The 16223-nt window shown below is 52.8% G+C and overlaps 5 protein-coding genes across 5 annotated transcripts; 3 read left to right on the plus strand and 2 right to left on the minus strand.

The window, feature by feature from the left end:
• Positions 1–241: 241 nt before the first annotated feature.
• On the minus strand, positions 242–5102 carry VDBG_07711 (multidrug resistance protein CDR1; the record flags this gene model as incomplete). Its single annotated transcript, XM_003002206.1, has 9 exons — positions 242–659; positions 721–964; positions 1041–1227; positions 1276–1646; positions 1701–2271; positions 2324–2675; positions 2733–3765; positions 3886–3982; positions 4038–5102. The coding sequence occupies 9 exons, from the start codon at positions 5100–5102 to the stop codon at positions 242–244; spliced, it is 4338 nt and encodes a 1445-aa protein (XP_003002252.1).
• Positions 5103–6487: 1385 nt separating this feature from the next.
• VDBG_07712 (conserved hypothetical protein) lies at positions 6488–7512 on the plus strand (the record flags this gene model as incomplete). The annotated part of the gene is made up of 3 exons (XM_003002207.1): positions 6488–6853; positions 6916–7092; positions 7147–7512. 3 exons carry the CDS (start codon positions 6488–6490, stop codon positions 7510–7512), a joined length of 909 nt encoding a protein of 302 aa, XP_003002253.1.
• Positions 7513–9571: 2059 nt separating this feature from the next.
• VDBG_07713 (alcohol oxidase) lies at positions 9572–12242 on the plus strand (the record flags this gene model as incomplete). The annotated part of the gene is made up of 11 exons (XM_003002208.1): positions 9572–9630; positions 9704–9929; positions 9984–10102; positions 10257–10383; positions 10436–10572; positions 10622–10740; positions 10800–10964; positions 11012–11234; positions 11289–11781; positions 11833–11969; positions 12023–12242. 11 exons carry the CDS (start codon positions 9572–9574, stop codon positions 12159–12161), a joined length of 1944 nt encoding a protein of 647 aa, XP_003002254.1.
• Positions 12243–12669: 427 nt separating this feature from the next.
• Positions 12670–14101, plus strand: VDBG_07714 (cellulose-binding protein; the record flags this gene model as incomplete). The annotated part of the gene is made up of 2 exons (XM_003002209.1): positions 12670–12996; positions 13064–14101. The coding sequence occupies 2 exons, from the start codon at positions 12670–12672 to the stop codon at positions 14099–14101; spliced, it is 1365 nt and encodes a 454-aa protein (XP_003002255.1).
• Positions 14102–14528: 427 nt separating this feature from the next.
• VDBG_07715 (maltose permease MAL31) lies at positions 14529–16121 on the minus strand (the record flags this gene model as incomplete). The annotated part of the gene is made up of 4 exons (XM_003002210.1): positions 14529–15414; positions 15460–15650; positions 15706–15910; positions 16012–16121. 4 exons carry the CDS (start codon positions 16119–16121, stop codon positions 14529–14531), a joined length of 1392 nt encoding a protein of 463 aa, XP_003002256.1.
• Positions 16122–16223: the final 102 nt, after the last annotated feature.

Consider the following 16223-nt stretch of genomic DNA (forward strand, 5'->3'; position numbering starts at 1 on the left):
TCATCTTTTTTCTTTCATGTGTGAAATTCGATACCTGATTAATAGCCAGCGGAAACAACCAAACATGACGGATGGCTGAGCTGTTCAACACGTAAGAAGAATTGCCTACTCAGCGATACGAAAGGAAACAAAATGGGGAGACAAGAAATAGGAAATCTATGGGTTGGGGTACTTCCACATCATTAGTACGAACATTTATCCCGGTCCTCGCGGTTTTGAAACTTGCACCTCATCTTCCCGTCTAACCCCTTTTCGTGCCCTTGCCCTTCGACATTCTAAACGACCAGTATAGACCCAACGCAGCGCCGACATTGAACAAGACATAGGCCCACAAGACGCCAAAGTCTCGCCATCTGGTGGCGTACTTGATACTGTACCGCGCCAAGAATTGATTCGTGTTCGAGATGGAACAGTAGAGACACGTTTCCGTCGCATTAGGTGTCAAAAGGTTTCCGCCCGCAGCCGCAGCAAAGGGACCGAGAAACTCAAGGCAGTCCATCCCGCTTGGTGGTGCAAGGCGCAGGATCTCGCTTGCCGCGCAGGTAACCTCTGCGTTGGCGATGGCAGAGGACATGACGCCGCCGACGAGGTAGGTTCCGGGAGATATATAGTACATGAAGGTCCAGAAACTGGGAAGGTCCGCTTTAGCAACGCCCACACTAACTTTGTTAGTAATGCGATTCAGTTGAGGTGTATTCTAAGTCAGGTTTGATCACCTACCCGCAGAAACAGAGGCAGAGCATCCATAGTAGGCTCGCGAATACACCAGCAGTATCGGCAGTGGGGATCCACGTAATTGAAAAGTGCGAGAAAGTGCTGGTGAACAGCATAAACATCCAGAGGAAGAAGAACACGAGGAGGCCACGGGAGTGTTCGTCCCCCGGCGAGGTGTTCATGACAAATCCGACCGGATAATACCAACAGACGAAAATAATGACAGCCATAAGCGTGTTCCAAGCGGCCTCTATAAGTATGTTGCAGAGAATGAAAGCTACGCGGTTAGCTTTCGATTTAAGACGGACAATCGGGTTGGCACTCACTATTCCAGCGGTAAATCTTTGATGGCCGCTCTCGAATCTCGAAGAGATCACGTTGTGGTACAAACATGGGCATTATCTGCTCATTGAGATTTCCAAAAAGAACAAGAAACATGAAAATTGCAAAAAGTTGATTCTGCAGGCCTTGCATCGTGTTGGCTGCCCTGAAGCTGAACCCGAGGTATATGGACTAATATTCTTAGTTTGGGATACGACACATGCAGAGTACACCGCTTACCGAAATAGATATCATCAGTATTTTGGACCAGATATAAGTGGGTGACCGCCAGAAGTGTCGATGAGTTCGGACAAAAACTTGCCAGAATTGCGTCTGGAATGATGTGACGAATTCCCGATATTGGGACTCATGGTCTTCGTTAGGAGTCGGCACGGTTATCTCAAGAGCACGAAGCCGGTCCAGCTCACGCTTGACGGCTTCAAACTCGGGAGAAGCTCGCCAGGTTCGATACCAGTCGATAGGGGAGCTGTCCTTCGTCGAAGGCTTTATCACGTTGAGCATCCATTCAGCTGGGTTTGCCTCAGCAGGACACTTCGGGGCACCACCTCGCTCCATGTACTCTATGAGGGTCTTGGACGAATCTCCGAGCTCTGCATCATGTAAGTACATTCCTTTGACATGATGGTATGATTCGCCAGACTCACCTCCAAAATATACCGTCTTGCCTCCTGGCGCAAGCAATAACAGGCGATCGAATTCACCAAATAGAATAGCCGATGGCTGATGGATGGTGCACAAAACAGCCTGTCCACTTCTCGTCAACTTCTTGATCAGCTCAATAATTGACCATGAAGTCTGCGAATCCAAGCCTGAAGTCGGCTCGTCGAGGAATAAGAGCAGTTGCGGTCTCGCTGCGAGTTCCACACCAATAGTGAGTCGTTTCCGCTGTTCAACATTGAGGCCCTCGCCCGGCACGCCAATAACGGCATCGGCAAATGCCTGCATGTCGAGCATATCAATGACTTGGTCGACGTAGGCGAGCTTCTCAGAGTGAGAAACTTCGGCAGACTGGCGAAGAATAGCGCTAAAAGAGAGAGCCTCGCGGACAGTGGCGGTGCTGAGATGTAGGTCTTGCTGCTGCACGTAGCCCACGCGGTGTTGAAAAGAGGAGTCCGTCGGCATGCCGTTGATGAGGGTATCGCCGGTGACGATGCCCATCGTAACCCGGGTGGCGAGGACGTCGAGAAGGGTGGTTTTACCGGCACCAGAAACGCCCTGTTTCATTAGCTTGATCTCGAAACTACGATCGAAGGGAGAAGGAACATACCATGAGCGCTGTAGACGTGCCGGGCTTCACCCAGCCGTCAACCTGATCAAGAATCCGCCGGTCTTCACCCTTGATCTTGATGTCGTACGACAAATTCTCCCAATGAAACACAGCCGTCCCGGTCACTAGGGTTGGAGCCGAGCGATCGCTAGCGGGTTTTTGCGAAATAGCTGTCCGGCCAATAGGTTGTTCTTCAAGGTCACCTGCAGCCGTTTTGGTCGATTCTGACGGAAGCTTGCCCTTCGGGAACACCAACACCTCACCCTTGCTTTTCGGCGGCTTGGCGAACTCAGCGGCCGTGGTGTAGGCGCTCAGAAAGAATATGAGAAATGCGATAAGGATACCGACATTTCTGACCCTTGCAGTTAGCCATGTCTGCCGCCAACCCTAGCCTCCAATGATGACTTACCTCCACTTGTTCCCATGATAGTAAGCAAATGCCATGTTGATGTACCTGTCACCTTGCACCGTGGCACTGCCTGGCAAGGCGCCAACGACTGGACAAACCGTGGAGTCGCTAGGGAGGATATCGTACCCAGTTCCGTGAGGGATGATACCCTCGCAAGGAAACTCCCTGTCGTGAAACTCATTTGCCATTAGAGCCTCAAACCCATAAGCAAGAGGGTTGATGTAGTTCATCCAGCGTGACCAACCGCGCATGTACATTGTTGGGATAGTGAAGCCTGTGTACACCATGAGTCCGATGCTGAGTATGGCACTTGGGACCATCGCCTGGTGCGATGTTCGGGTGACGCAGGCGAGGGTGCGGTAGAGGGACGACATGATGAGCGTGACGATGAAGCTGGTCAGGCAGAAGAAGAAAAACGGACCGGGCTCCCGACGAAGATTGGCCATGAAGTAAACGATGAGGTTGAATATAAACATGTTTACCATCTTGTAGGGGAGATCCATGAGGTAGCTAGCAATAGCTTGTGTTGACTGATGGTAGAAGGCGTAGCGGTTATGTTTCTCGACGATGGGACGCTCTTCGTAAACAGTGAGCACTTCAAGCTGGCTTGCAAAGGCGTTCAGAAGCAGGGCAAAGAAAATGATGCCGCCTCGATAGTAAAAGCTCGATGTATCTTCCTTGAGGTTGAAGAACATGCTGCCAAGGATGAGCGCCATGATGAGGTTGAAAAGTAACTGGGCGATGGTGAAATATGGATCGGCAAGAAGTCTTCTCCAGCCGCGCCACAGGGTCAGTTCGACCCTGTTGCCGATAGGAAATCGTATAGGGTGAACCGGGACGCTGGGAACGGGCTTGCTCGGCGCGGCGCGAAGCTTCGTACTCCGCAAACCTCTCCTCTGTCGGATGTAATCTTTCATAGCCATCAATCTCCTGGAGCAGAGATTGTCGTTGACGGCTCGACTTCCAACGCTGAGCAAACTCGTCGGGCGTGCGAGGGACCTGGTCCTCGTATCCGGGTCTAGCTCGTCGCTCGCTTGCGCTTGTCATAGAGGTAAGGAAATCGGGGGTCGTCTGTCTTGGAGGACCTGTTATCCAATGATGTTAGCGATCGACTCAGGTGCAAAGGGTGGGTGGGCAACATGGAGAATCATACACTCAAATCCTAAGTCTTCAAAGTAAGATTTCGCCTCTTCGATCTTTCCAAAGAAAATCTGCCTCCCTTCGTACAATACAGTGACGCGGTGGAACAGCTAAACACACATCAGTAAATGACAGTAGTTCGCCTCATGGGCATCGTGGACTCACATCGTAGGCCGACTGCGGGGCCTGGTAGATGGCCACAGCAGCCGCAACACCCAAAAGATCAGATTGCACCCTCAAGTTGCGGCAGAACGTTACCGCATTCGCACTATCCAATCCTCGCGTGGAGTTATCCCAGCACTGGAACTTGGCCCCGGTGAGCGCCGCCTCGGCGATACTAACCCTCTTACGCTCACCTCCGCTGACGCCGCGTACGAAGTCGTTGCCTACGCGAATGTTAATGGTATGGCCGATACCAAAGACGGCCATGATGACATCGCGAATCATGCCATCAGCTTGTGCCCTTGAAAGTCCGCTAGGAACATTGCGAACCGATCGTGCACGAGCAGCGAAGGAGAGAGTTTCGCCAACTGTCAGGTGCGCGAGGTGGGTGTCGACCTCGGCGTTGTAGAGCACGTCGCCTCGAAGGGACGATCGAATTTTTTGGGAGGGAATGCCGCGGAAGTTGAGATAAGATTCAGGGGCGACTTGGAGCCCAGAGGTTTCGCCAGCCAGCGTTTTCAGAAGAGTCGAACAGCCCGAACCTGGAGGTCCTAGGACAAGTAGAAGCTCTCCTTCAGCCACAACACCTTCGAAGTCACGAAGAATGTCGATTCGGCGTTTTTGCTTATTTCCCGTTGCCAACTGAGCAATTGACTGAAACAAGCTTGTGATGCGGGTGGTGACCGTCATCTGACTTTCGGTGCCGGTGCTCCAGCCAAAGACATTCAGGGACCTGAAAGCAACACCAAGGACTCGCATCGGGGCAGCCTGGGGGTCTGACTGTGCGAGTTGAAGGAAAGCCTTGACCCAGGCCCTGCCGTCAAAAGATACCGATGCAGGGTCGAGACGAGACCCGGAACCGGGTGTCAATTCGTGCATTTGTTGGATGATTGTATTAGAGGCTCTGGATATTTGTCTAGCCAACGTGTCGACTTGATTGCTGATTTCAGCATCATCCGGGCCACTATCTGTCGTGTTGAATTTATTTTCTTCTGTGGGGTGTTGAGGATTCATGGTACCGCTATCGAGCCATGTTGGCTGGGCAGATGACGTCTCTCGAACCGCCATACTGAGGGCTCTTGATCTGGCCTAGTACCAGCGGCTTTTCTTCTTGAGTTTATAGTTGTCGCAGTCTCGTCCGAGATAGTAGTCAGCTTTGTCGTGTAATGGGGTCGAGTCAGATGCCGCAGAAGAGTTAGTGTTTCTGATGAACTACGAAGCGACGAACGACCTGTTTATATCCATCCAGCCGCATAATAGATTGGAAGATAGTTCATTCTAGCGGTGGCCGCGTTTTCCATCCCCGTTGAGCGAAACCGCCTTTTACGCATCTCAGTTGTGCCGACATCGTCAATTTGACTGTCGTTTCGTCCACTGCAAGTAACGTGACTGAGGTGCGCGACGGAGGGTAAAGCGCGGCACCTCCACTTGGACGCCGCGCCCGTGCCAGCTGAAGGCCGAAGTCCGCGGCCTTCAGCCCCGCCTGTATCAGCGCAGCGGCACTGGGCACAGCGCTCAACAACATGAAGGCCGCGGGCTATACTCTAGCCTCAGCCCTATGAGAGTTACAACAGAATATTTTCCTTGTGACAGCAGCGGCGTTTTTTCTTTTGCCCCCTACACGACGTGCTCTTGGTCATTGAGGGATGGGAGTCGAGGCTGCGGAAGGGCTGCGGCACACACCAAGACATCTGACCAACGCCTCCTCTACTCACGGAGAACGACGCAATCGCTTAAATGACTCTCATAATCAGTGAGTTATCGGGATGTTCGGTTGTAGATCTAGGGGCAGTCACTGCACCAACCCACTACGTAGCTGTGTGAACTCCTGACAATGGCCTGTGATGGCAACCCACTACGCCTGATAGCTCACGCACCAGATTTCCACAACATCATCAATCGAAACAGAATAACACCAGACCCTGAAGTTCCCGGGCTCTCGAACAGCATTTCTGAAGCTATCAAATCCAGTGCTCGAAGCGCTGCACCTTCATATTCAGCTGGGGCGGTTTCCAGGCGCAGTGGGACAGGGCCGCAGGAATGCGGCATGATGCTCTGGCCGGAACCCGCAGGGGCCGTCGCCGAGCGCTGTGCCGCAGCGGCTAGGCAGCCCACGGCCTCCAGAGTAGTTAGTTCATCACCGATTAGCCCCGTATCGCATTTGTCAGGCCGATCCTCCTTGGCGGAGGATGAAGCGAGACGACGAATGGCTGTTGTCGCCAACTGACTGGTCAGCTTTCGCCTCGATTCTTGCTCGGTCATCCAGTATTCCATAAGCAGCGTCATTGTGCTCTGACCCAGGAGCAGCACCATGGCCAGCCATGATCGGGGTGATTGGGGCAGTGAGAACAACTTAAATACATGCAGCGCCGAGAAGAAAGCCACCCAGCTTACAGTATCAGTGAAAAGGCCATCTCTGATAGCACGAACTTCGTGAAACTAGCAGAGTCAAGATGTCGCTCCACATTACCGTCGTCCCCGCCTCCTCACAAGGCGGCAAAGAGACGATCCGCAACCTGCTCCGCCACGCCAGCCAGCCCAGAGTCCGTGGTGTCTACCGCGACATAGCTAAGACGCCCGCCGAGTTCACAGACAATGCCAACTTTGAGCTTGTTCAAGGCGATGTCTCCAAGGCCCCACCCGACTTCTCCGGCTCTGATGCTGTCTTGTACATCCCGCCGCCCACATTCGAGGACGTCAATGTTGCCGAATTCGCCACCAATGCCGCCAATAATGTCAAGGCCGGCCTTGAGCGCGCCTCCGTGAAGCGGGTCCTTATCTTCTCGGCGATGGGTTCTCAATACGATCCCGATGCCATTGTAGGCAGCACACCACGACATTGGGCTTCGATTTTTTTCCCAAGACAACTAACATTTGTTAGGGTGTTCTGAAGATCAATCATATCACTGATAAAATTCTCGCTGCAAGCGCGCCTGAGGTAGTGGTCATCAAGCCGGGCTGGTTTCACGAAAATTGGACCCAAGCCTTCGCAACAGTGAAGCAGGAGCCCGCTCATTTTGAGTCTGTCTTTACACCAGCAGACTACGAGATCCCAATGGTCGGTCAACAAGAATTTTCTGTGTCATGAAACGTTGTGGTTAACGATGCGTAGGTGAGCATTGTCGATGTTGGTCGCGCGTGTGCCCGGAAACTACTGGAAACCGGCCAGATGCTGCCTTCGTGCCCCTACGTCTTTGAATTGTTCGGCCCGAGGCACTACTCAACGCTTGATGTTCGGCAGGCACTTGAGAAGGCGTCGGGGAAGAGCATTTCGATCGTTCCGGTAGAGCCGGAGAAGCTGGCTGAGCATTTCGCGAAGCACATGCCACCGTCGCATGTGCAGACCTATGTGAACATGATTACGGCTACATTGGCGGGGGGTGTTATGGCAGGCGACTACAAGGGAGACGGGAGGACGGAAAGGGGAATGGTCGAGCTTGCAGATAGCCTGGAGCGGTTATACACCGAGACTCAGTAGGTCGCGGTGCGGAACACAACAGCGGGCAGACTTGAAGGCATGGGAATGGAACATTGATTTGCTCATTGCGACCGACCCAACTGACGTGCGCAGACCGATTTCGAGACATGAGGTGCCATGGCCTTACCAGTTTGCCAGAGTTACCATGGAATCTCGGCGCGCGCTGTGGCACCAACCAGGCCCCTGAGCTGTCGGGGATCAGCGTCTCATCTGCCCCGTAGCCGCTCACCTTAGCAATTCGGGGCGCTTCCTATAACCTCCCTATTGTGTAATGCGGCTCGGCCTAGCTCAGCCACCATGCTGCAAAGGCATCACATTCCATGTCGACCTCTCTGGTAACCAGCAAACACGGCCCCTAAGAATTTATCAAATGGGATCAGAACATGGTCAGCGGGAAGGGGTTGCCACGCTTAATAACTCTTTTACATGAGGGCACGCAAGGTAGCACAGCAGGAGGAGTTCCCCACCTCGTTGACTGTCGACAAGGTTAGGTAGAGAGGGCTGATGGATGCAGTAACACTTGGACTGCCCCGAATGGCCAGACCCGAGCGATCCACGAACATCATATCCGCCGCCGGCGGGTAAAATTGGGGAAGCAACTGCAAGACTAATGTCTTACTCAGATGATCATTCTATTCATCCGGGGAAACGGAGCATACTGAACCAGATTTAACTGCCGACGTTCCCCAACTTACATGCAACGTCAACGTGCGGGGGAAAAGCGACAGAGGACCAACTCGTCACCAACACGACACACGGCTACACGGACATGTTTGAAGCACTTGCCGAGACCTTCCCCTCCTTTCCCCAGCTTCCAGCCAGAGCCTAAGGAGGGGAGGAAGCTCGCGCACAGCCGCGTAGCTGCAGGAAAGCTTCATCCAATCCCGTGCCCATGTTTGCGACGCTGGCTACTGACGAATCAAGCCTCAGCTTCGACCACACCAGCACCGCCGTGTCATGAAATGGGCGCAGCTCCATGTTTCCTGACGTCGAAGTCGTATCATCGCCAAGAAAACGATAGTCCCTTCTCCTTCATGGAGGAGACCTCTATCCGATCAGTGTGGCATTGTCATCCTCTTCACCGATGCCAAGGTTGCGGGGTGCAGATTCTGGGGAAGCTGCTTCTGTCCATGCATTCCGAGCTATCACCGAACGGAAGCTCCGGGGATTCAGTTCAAGGGGGGTTCTCTATTGTATGTGGAATCTTTTGGTGGTTTATTCTTTTGGTATTGTCTATTTTCAGTCTCCTGCATCTTGGACATACATGGAACTCGCTTGAAAACGATGCTGCAAGACGTCCTCATGGCATCAATGTCCGCAGCCGCTACACTGCATGCCTGAGAGGCTGCCTGGAGTTCCAGAGATGCTGATGAATTCCAAGATGATCTTCACAGTCACCGGGAAATGTCCGTACAAGGCTGTCTCCGCTGCAACCGTCGAAGCTTCCATCTGGGCCGCTGACTTGTCCGGCCCGAGTGCCATGACCTGCCCGGTCATCTTCTACCCCTCTTCCTATGTATCAACTTGACTGGTCATAACCCTCCACACTCGGAAATAAATGACTGGTCATGGTTGTTCGATCCTTCTGGGACCAGAAGATGCATACGTCGCCAAGTTTGATGTGCCTCCTCCCGGGCGAATAGGGTTCTGCTGAGGAGAAGGAGGGGGGACAGAAAGACTCTCCAGATGCTAGGACGCCCGTGTCCAAGCAAGACTACCTCCAATCTGCCAATGAATCAATTGGCCAATAATGCAGGCTGGATGGTGATGTTGGCGAGGAGCTTCAGGCATCAAGCCTGCATGGAGCTGCCTGGATCATCGAGACAATCGTGAGGGGTCGGTCATGCGGCAGCCTCTGGTTTTAGCACTGGATGGAAGGATCGGATGGGGTTCAGCGGCTTGTTGTGCCTACTGAAGGTCTCTAATTTTCTACATAAACTCGTCTCCCAAGTCTCGATCAGCAAACTTTCGACTTGAAGCAGCTCTTATCCTCCAGCTGCAAACTCTGAATTTGATCCAAAGTAAACTAATAGCCAACAGCCAGGGGCAGAAACAGACCATGAGCGGTGCAATTCCTGAAGAGTTTGATATCATCGTTTGCGGAGGTGGTAGCACAGGGTGTGTCGTTGCTGGGCGGTCAGTCCCCTTGTTCAATGTACTTCCAGGTTACGTCACTGACGCCTTTCTGTAGGCTTGCCAATTTGGATCACAATCTCTCCGTCCTCCTCATTGAGGGCGGAGAGAACAATCTCAACAATCCATGGGTCTTCCGGCCTGGTATTTACCCACGCAACATGAAGCTGGACTCGAAGACGGCCACGTTCTATGAGTCCAGGCCGTCGGAGCATCTGGCGGGCCGCAAGGCTATTGTGCCTTGTGCGAACATCCTTGGTGGAGGGTCTTCGATCAACTTCATGGTAAGAACACTCGAGCGATGATGTTGAAAATTCCCATCTTCTAACGAGAGCTAGATGTACACCCGTGCGTCAGCCTCGGATTACGACGACTTCCAAGCCAAGGGCTGGTCCACGAAGGAGTTGATCCCTTTGATGAAGAAGCACGAGACATATCAGCGGGCTTCTCATAACCGGTATAAATAGTCGTTCTGCCAAGTAAAAAGCTCATGCTGACACACAATCAGGGACACGCACGGCTTCGAAGGCCCGATCAAGGTGTCTTTTGGCAACTAGTAAGCATAATTTGCTGGATTGTTGACAAAGGCTTGTACTCACAATATCAACCAGCACCTATCCTATTAAGGAAGACTTCCTCAGAGCTGCCGAATCTCAAGACATTCCTGTGGTCGATGATCTCCAGGACTTGTCCATCGGCCATGGTGCTGAGCATTGGCTCAAGTGGATCAACCGCGACGTTAGTACATGCAAGCATTTTCTAGATCATAGGAGTTGACGAAACCATCCAGACTGGCCGCCGCAGTGATAGTGCTCACGCCTACATTCATTCCACGCGGGCCGTGCACTCGAATCTTTATCTGGCTTGCAACACCAAGATCGACAAGGTCATCATCGAGAACGGCCGCGCTGTAGCAGTGCAGACTGTGTAAGAACAACCTTTAATTCAGATTGGGCATCAATTAACTTTTGTCAAGACCAATGAAGCCACTCGAGCGCGCACAGATTAAGCCTCGGATTTTCCGAGCTCGCAAGCAGATCGTGGTTTCTTGCGGAACGCTGTCGTCTCCTCTCGTCCTTCAGCGATCTGGTATTGGTAAGAATTCTGAAGTCCTTGTGAGATTATCTACTCAGCTTGGTTCTGACCACTCGCAGGCCACCCTGAAAAGCTTAGGGCAGCTGGCGTCAAGCCCATCGTCGACTTACCTGGCGTCGGGCTCAATTTCCAGGATCATTATCTGACCTTCTCGGTCTTCCGAGCAAAGCCTGGAACGGAGAGCTTCGATAACTTTGTCAGAGGGGACCCCGAGACTCAGAAACGTGAGTATTTGTGTCATTCGTTGCTGGGCCTCGCTGACATTCTCTAGGCGTCTTCGATGAGTGGAACATCAAGGGCACCGGCCCTCTGGCTACAAACGGCATTGATGCCGGAGTCAAGATCCGTCCCTCAAAGGAAGAACTCAAAGAGTTCGAAAGGTGGCCGACCCCACACTTCAAGGACGGCTGGAAGTCGTACTTTGAAAACAAACCTGACAAGCCGGTGATGCACTACTCCGTCATTGCTGGGTGGTTCGGAGACCATATGCTCATGTACGTATCGCTCGGACTTCCACGACAGGTCGGGCACTAATCCTCTTCAAACAGGCCCCCCGGAAACTTCTTCACAATGTTTCACTTCCTCGAGTACCCTTTCTCGCGCGGAAGCACTCACATCACCTCGGCCGACCCTTATGCTAACCCAGACTTCGACGCTGGTTTCATGAACGATGAGCGCGACATGGTCCCGATGGTATGGGGCTACATCAAATCGCGCGAGACAGCGCGTCGCATGGATGCCTATGCTGGCGAAGTCGCGAACATGCATCCTACCTTCAACTACTCATCGCCCGCCAAGGCACTTGATCTTGATCTAGCCTCCACGAATCAGTACGCTCTGCCTGGCAACCTGACTGCAGGCATCCAGCATGGCAGCTGGACGCAGCCCCTCTGCGAAGCCGAGACGAGGGCAGACAAGAAGTTCACCGTCTCGAGCAGCTGCAAGGACGTGAGGAAGCCACTTGAGTACAGCAACGACGACATCAAGGCTGTTGAGGAGTGGGTGAAGAGGCACGTCGAAACGACTTGGCACAGTCTTGGGGTAAGTACTGAAAGATTCTACGGGTTGTCATGCCAGCTGACCAATCTCTAGACCTGTTCAATGGCGCCTCGCGAGGGCAATAGCATCGTCAAGCACGGCGTCCTCGACGAACGCCTCAATGTACATGGCGTCAAGGGCCTCAAGGTTGCTGACCTCAGTATTTGCCCTGATAACGTGGGTTGCAACACGTAAGCTACCATCTACAGATGTCTGGAATGAGAACAATAGCTAACATGAGAAGATACTCGACTGCCCTTTTGATCGGCGAGAAGGCAGCCATGCTCGTTGCGGAAGACTTGGGCTACTCAGGCGACGCTCTCAACATGAAGGTCCCGAACTACCACGCTCCGGGAGAGTTTACACTCAATTCCCGCCTGTAGATTTTCATAGGATCCGATCTTTGTTTCGTCTTCTCCAGCTGCTGTCTTTACCTTAGCTTGTATCGCGGCAAATGATCATTGATAATCCATGAACATTCAGATAAGCAACATGACACGTCTGCTGCGTTATTTGGATCATTCTTGACGCTTGTGGGTTGTGGTCAAACAGCTCGGTGTGCGAAGAGCAGCGAGGTTCCGATATGACTCCTAGCCGAAACAGGATCCGATGGTCCGGCTAGTGGTGCTTAAACTTTCCGCTTTGAGCCATTCACAACTCCAGATTGAGGGGTCGGGTCAACCCCCCACGAGCCTCCGATGGCCCGGATAAAATCGGCCCCTGACCCAGCCATCTGTCCAACTACCCAAATGATATACTATGTGAGACTTGTATCCGACCATTTTATTGCTCCCCTCTGGTCAAGACAACCATTTGTATCGCAGTAAAGCAATCTGATCAAACACAAGATACACAAACGAAAAGAACTATCTCAAGACACCGACCATCACCATGGCTGCATTTGACCGCTCAATCCCTTTCACAACCAAGCCTCGCGTCTTCATCTTGACCGACATCACCAATGAACCAGATGATGCTGAGTCGTTCTGTAGGTACCTGACCTACGCCAACCAGTTCCGAACAGAAGGTGTCGTTGCCTGTACATCAACATGGCTCCGGGATAGTGTGGCTCCGGAAAACCTCCATCAAATCATCGACGGGTACGCTCAAGTAGTTGACAACCTGAACGCTCACGTTCACCCGAGCCATCCTTATCCCTCGGCCGACTACTTCCGCAACATAGTCAAATCTGGCCCTCCGGTCTATGGCATGGCTGCTGTAGGTGACGATGTTCCCCTTAGCGAAGGTGGAAAATTGCTTCTTGAGAGCATTACCTCGTCATCAGAAAGCCCCCTCTGGATCCTCGTTTGGGGCGGCACGAATGTGCTCGCCCAAGTCCTTCATCACATCCGCGACCGCCCTGATGCCGCTTCGCTGCGCTCCAAACTTCGCGTCTACAGCATTTCCGACCAGGACGACTCGGGCGCGTGGGTTCGCCAACAGTGGCCCGAAATCCTCTACATATGCTCCGTCCACGGCTGGAACCAGTATGCAAATGCCACATGGACCGGCATATCCGCCCCTTGCGACCAGACTGGCCCCGACACATCGCGCATCACTGGGGGAGTGGTTGAAGGAGAACATTCAGATCGGACCCTTGGGCGCATGCTACCCCGACTTTGAATTCATCATTGAGGGCGATACCCCAACCTTCCTCTATCTCATTCAAAATGGCCTCGGGGTCTCGGAGGAGCCCTCCTTCGGTTCTTGGGGCGGTCGATACCTACCCACTAATGTTTCCGAGCACGGCATTTCAAAGGGCCACCACGCTGACGTCTCCGACATGGTCATCGGTCAGGATGGCAATGTGTATGTCAGCAATAAGGCCACCATTTGGCGCTGGCGGGCAGCCTTTCAGGACGATTTTGCGGCGCGTATGCAATGGTCATTGTCGCCCGATTTCACAAAAGCGAATCATCATCCTATCATCTCCATCGACGGCGATATCGGTCTGGAGCCACTCTGCCGAGACGTCGCGGCCGGGAGCACCGTTACTCTCGATGCATCATCGTCTTATGATCCTGACGGCGACACACTCGCGTTCAAGTGGTTTCAGTACCGCGAGCCAAGTGCCAAGCAGACATATCACACAGCCGAGGTGTCAGAGCTTGAGATTAAGTCGGTGAACGAGCAAGGCAGCAAGGTTGAGGTGACGATAGCGCCGAGGGAGAAGTCGTGCGTGCTGTTCAGGGAGAAGAAGCAGATTGAGAGAGGCCTCCTGCTGCATCTGATTCTCGAAGTGACAGACAGTGGAACACCGGCATTAACGAGCTATCGCAGGGTGATTCTTCAGCCATTTGATGAGGATTGGAAGAGCACCTAATATTAGAGCCTGAATTGACCAAAGTCTTAATTTTGTCATTGATGAGTGACTCCTTAGGTGATAGTTGCGCCCGCCAATGCAGCTAAAGCCTGAAAGCATTGAGTTTCACGATGGAGGTACGATCGTATATTCCAAGACTGCACATCATCATAACATTCAATACATGCAATGATTTCAAGGTGGATCTCAATATGGATGCATTATTCAGTCTCATAATCAAAGCTTTCAGTGTTAGAGGAGGTCGAGTGGTGTGGAAGAAAGGGCGTAGTGTTGAAAAGCTATTCTATAGGGCAGGAGGGTGCCTAGGACTAAGGTAGGCTAGAGGAGGCACGGGTTCAGGCAACCTGGCACCACGTGATAGCTTCTGACCAAGTCAATGCCACCAGCAACATTTAACACCCAGCCGACACCCAGCCGACAGCCGAGCCTAGAGCGCCCCCTTTGCCAGCCCTTGAGCTGCTACCTCGTTTTGAATTTGTACGTTCGTCTTGTATGACTTGAACTTCCGCGCAGGCACACCCGCCGCAAACATTTCGTCAAGTTCCTGGTACGACCGCCCTGCTGTCTCTGGCTGGCACCACCACAAGTAGGCTAGCGAGAAGAGAGTCAGGCCACCAAAGATGAATGCAATCTTGGCACCCAGGTTTCCTTGATCCGGGTTGAACATGAAGGGGATCAAAAATTGCCAGGCCACATTGATGGAGTTCTGCACGGCGTATCCTATGGCGATAGTCTTGACACGGAGTCTGGACGTCGATACCTCACACAGCAACGAGAAGGCCGTCGAACCAATCGACACATTGTACCACCAACTGTAGATGAGGATGAAGGCGACGGTGCCTGTCACCGTTGCTTGCGAGGATCCTAGACCCAGACCACCCGTGATGAGCAGGAAAATAGTCAGCACAACGAGGCCCCAGAAAGTGAGGTCACGTCGGCCGATCCTGTCAACCATGGCGGCGGCCATCAGGTTGCCGACAATGGACAGAACCGGCTGTGCGATCTGGATACGGTAGCTCATCTCCGTGGAGTAACCGGCAAGCTGCAGGTAGTAGGTGAAGTAACCAGCCACGAAGGCGATGCCTGAAAATGCCTGGATACAGAGGGGCATAATGCTAATCATGGTGCGGCGAAGATTCGACTTGCGAAGGCATTCAATGTAGGTCACGCCATGAGTTTCGGCGCGGACGTGTTCGAGCGTCTGGTCAATGAGTGCAAGCCTCTTCTGGCCTTCTTCTCCTGGATATCCGAGCTGGCGCAGACTCTTGAGGGCCTTTTCGGTGCGACCTTTAGACATAAGCCACCAAGGTGATCTAACGGTTAGCTGGGGATTGAGTGCCTAGAACGTGGTAGCTTACTCGGGCATGAAGGGAACCAAGGCAAATGCGACTCCGGCAAAGCCCCACTGGGCACAGAACACGGCTCGGTAGGCCCAACGTGTTTCGACGTTGCCCGTATAGTTGATAACGATGAAGGCAACGAGGGGCCCTATCCCGTAAGCTACTCCGACACCACAGGTGAAAACACCGCGTAGGGCCAAAGGGGTAATCTGTATAAGGTCAGACTCGTCACTTTGAACTCTGTCGGCGACATCTGAGACATACCTCTCCGATGTAGCTGACCATGACGGTAGCCACAGCGCCAACCATGAAACCATTCAACAGCTTTCCGGCAAAGAAGACAGCATTTGTAGTCGCAACAAACTCAATGGCAACGGCGGCGAAGGAGATGAGCAAGGCACCAGTGAGGACCTTCTTGCGTCCAATCCAATCGGCGATCTCAGCTGAAATGAGTGATGAAATCACAGCGCTAGCATTTCATTAGCTACAATCATGAAGCACAGTTGACAATTCGACTGACGAAGCTACTGGGGCGCCACTAAAGGCTGACTGCCATCCAGCGGGGATCACGAAATCGCCGTTGTACTCGAAGCCGAAATCTTTGCGGAATTGCGGAATTCCGACAACTGCGCCAGCGGCCTGCAAATCGAAACTGATGAGGATAATACACCAAATTGCATAGATACACCAGGTGCAGGCCCAGGGGTTGTTCACGATGGACGTCCAGATGCCTTCGTCGTGCTCTTCCTGGCCGGAGAGATGGGCTAGCTGCGCATCCTGCG

The sequence above is a fragment of the Verticillium alfalfae genome, genomic scaffold (assembly GCF_000150825.1).
Source record: "Verticillium alfalfae VaMs.102 supercont1.10 genomic scaffold, whole genome shotgun sequence".
Taxonomy (NCBI): Eukaryota; Fungi; Ascomycota; class Sordariomycetes; order Glomerellales; family Plectosphaerellaceae; genus Verticillium; species Verticillium alfalfae.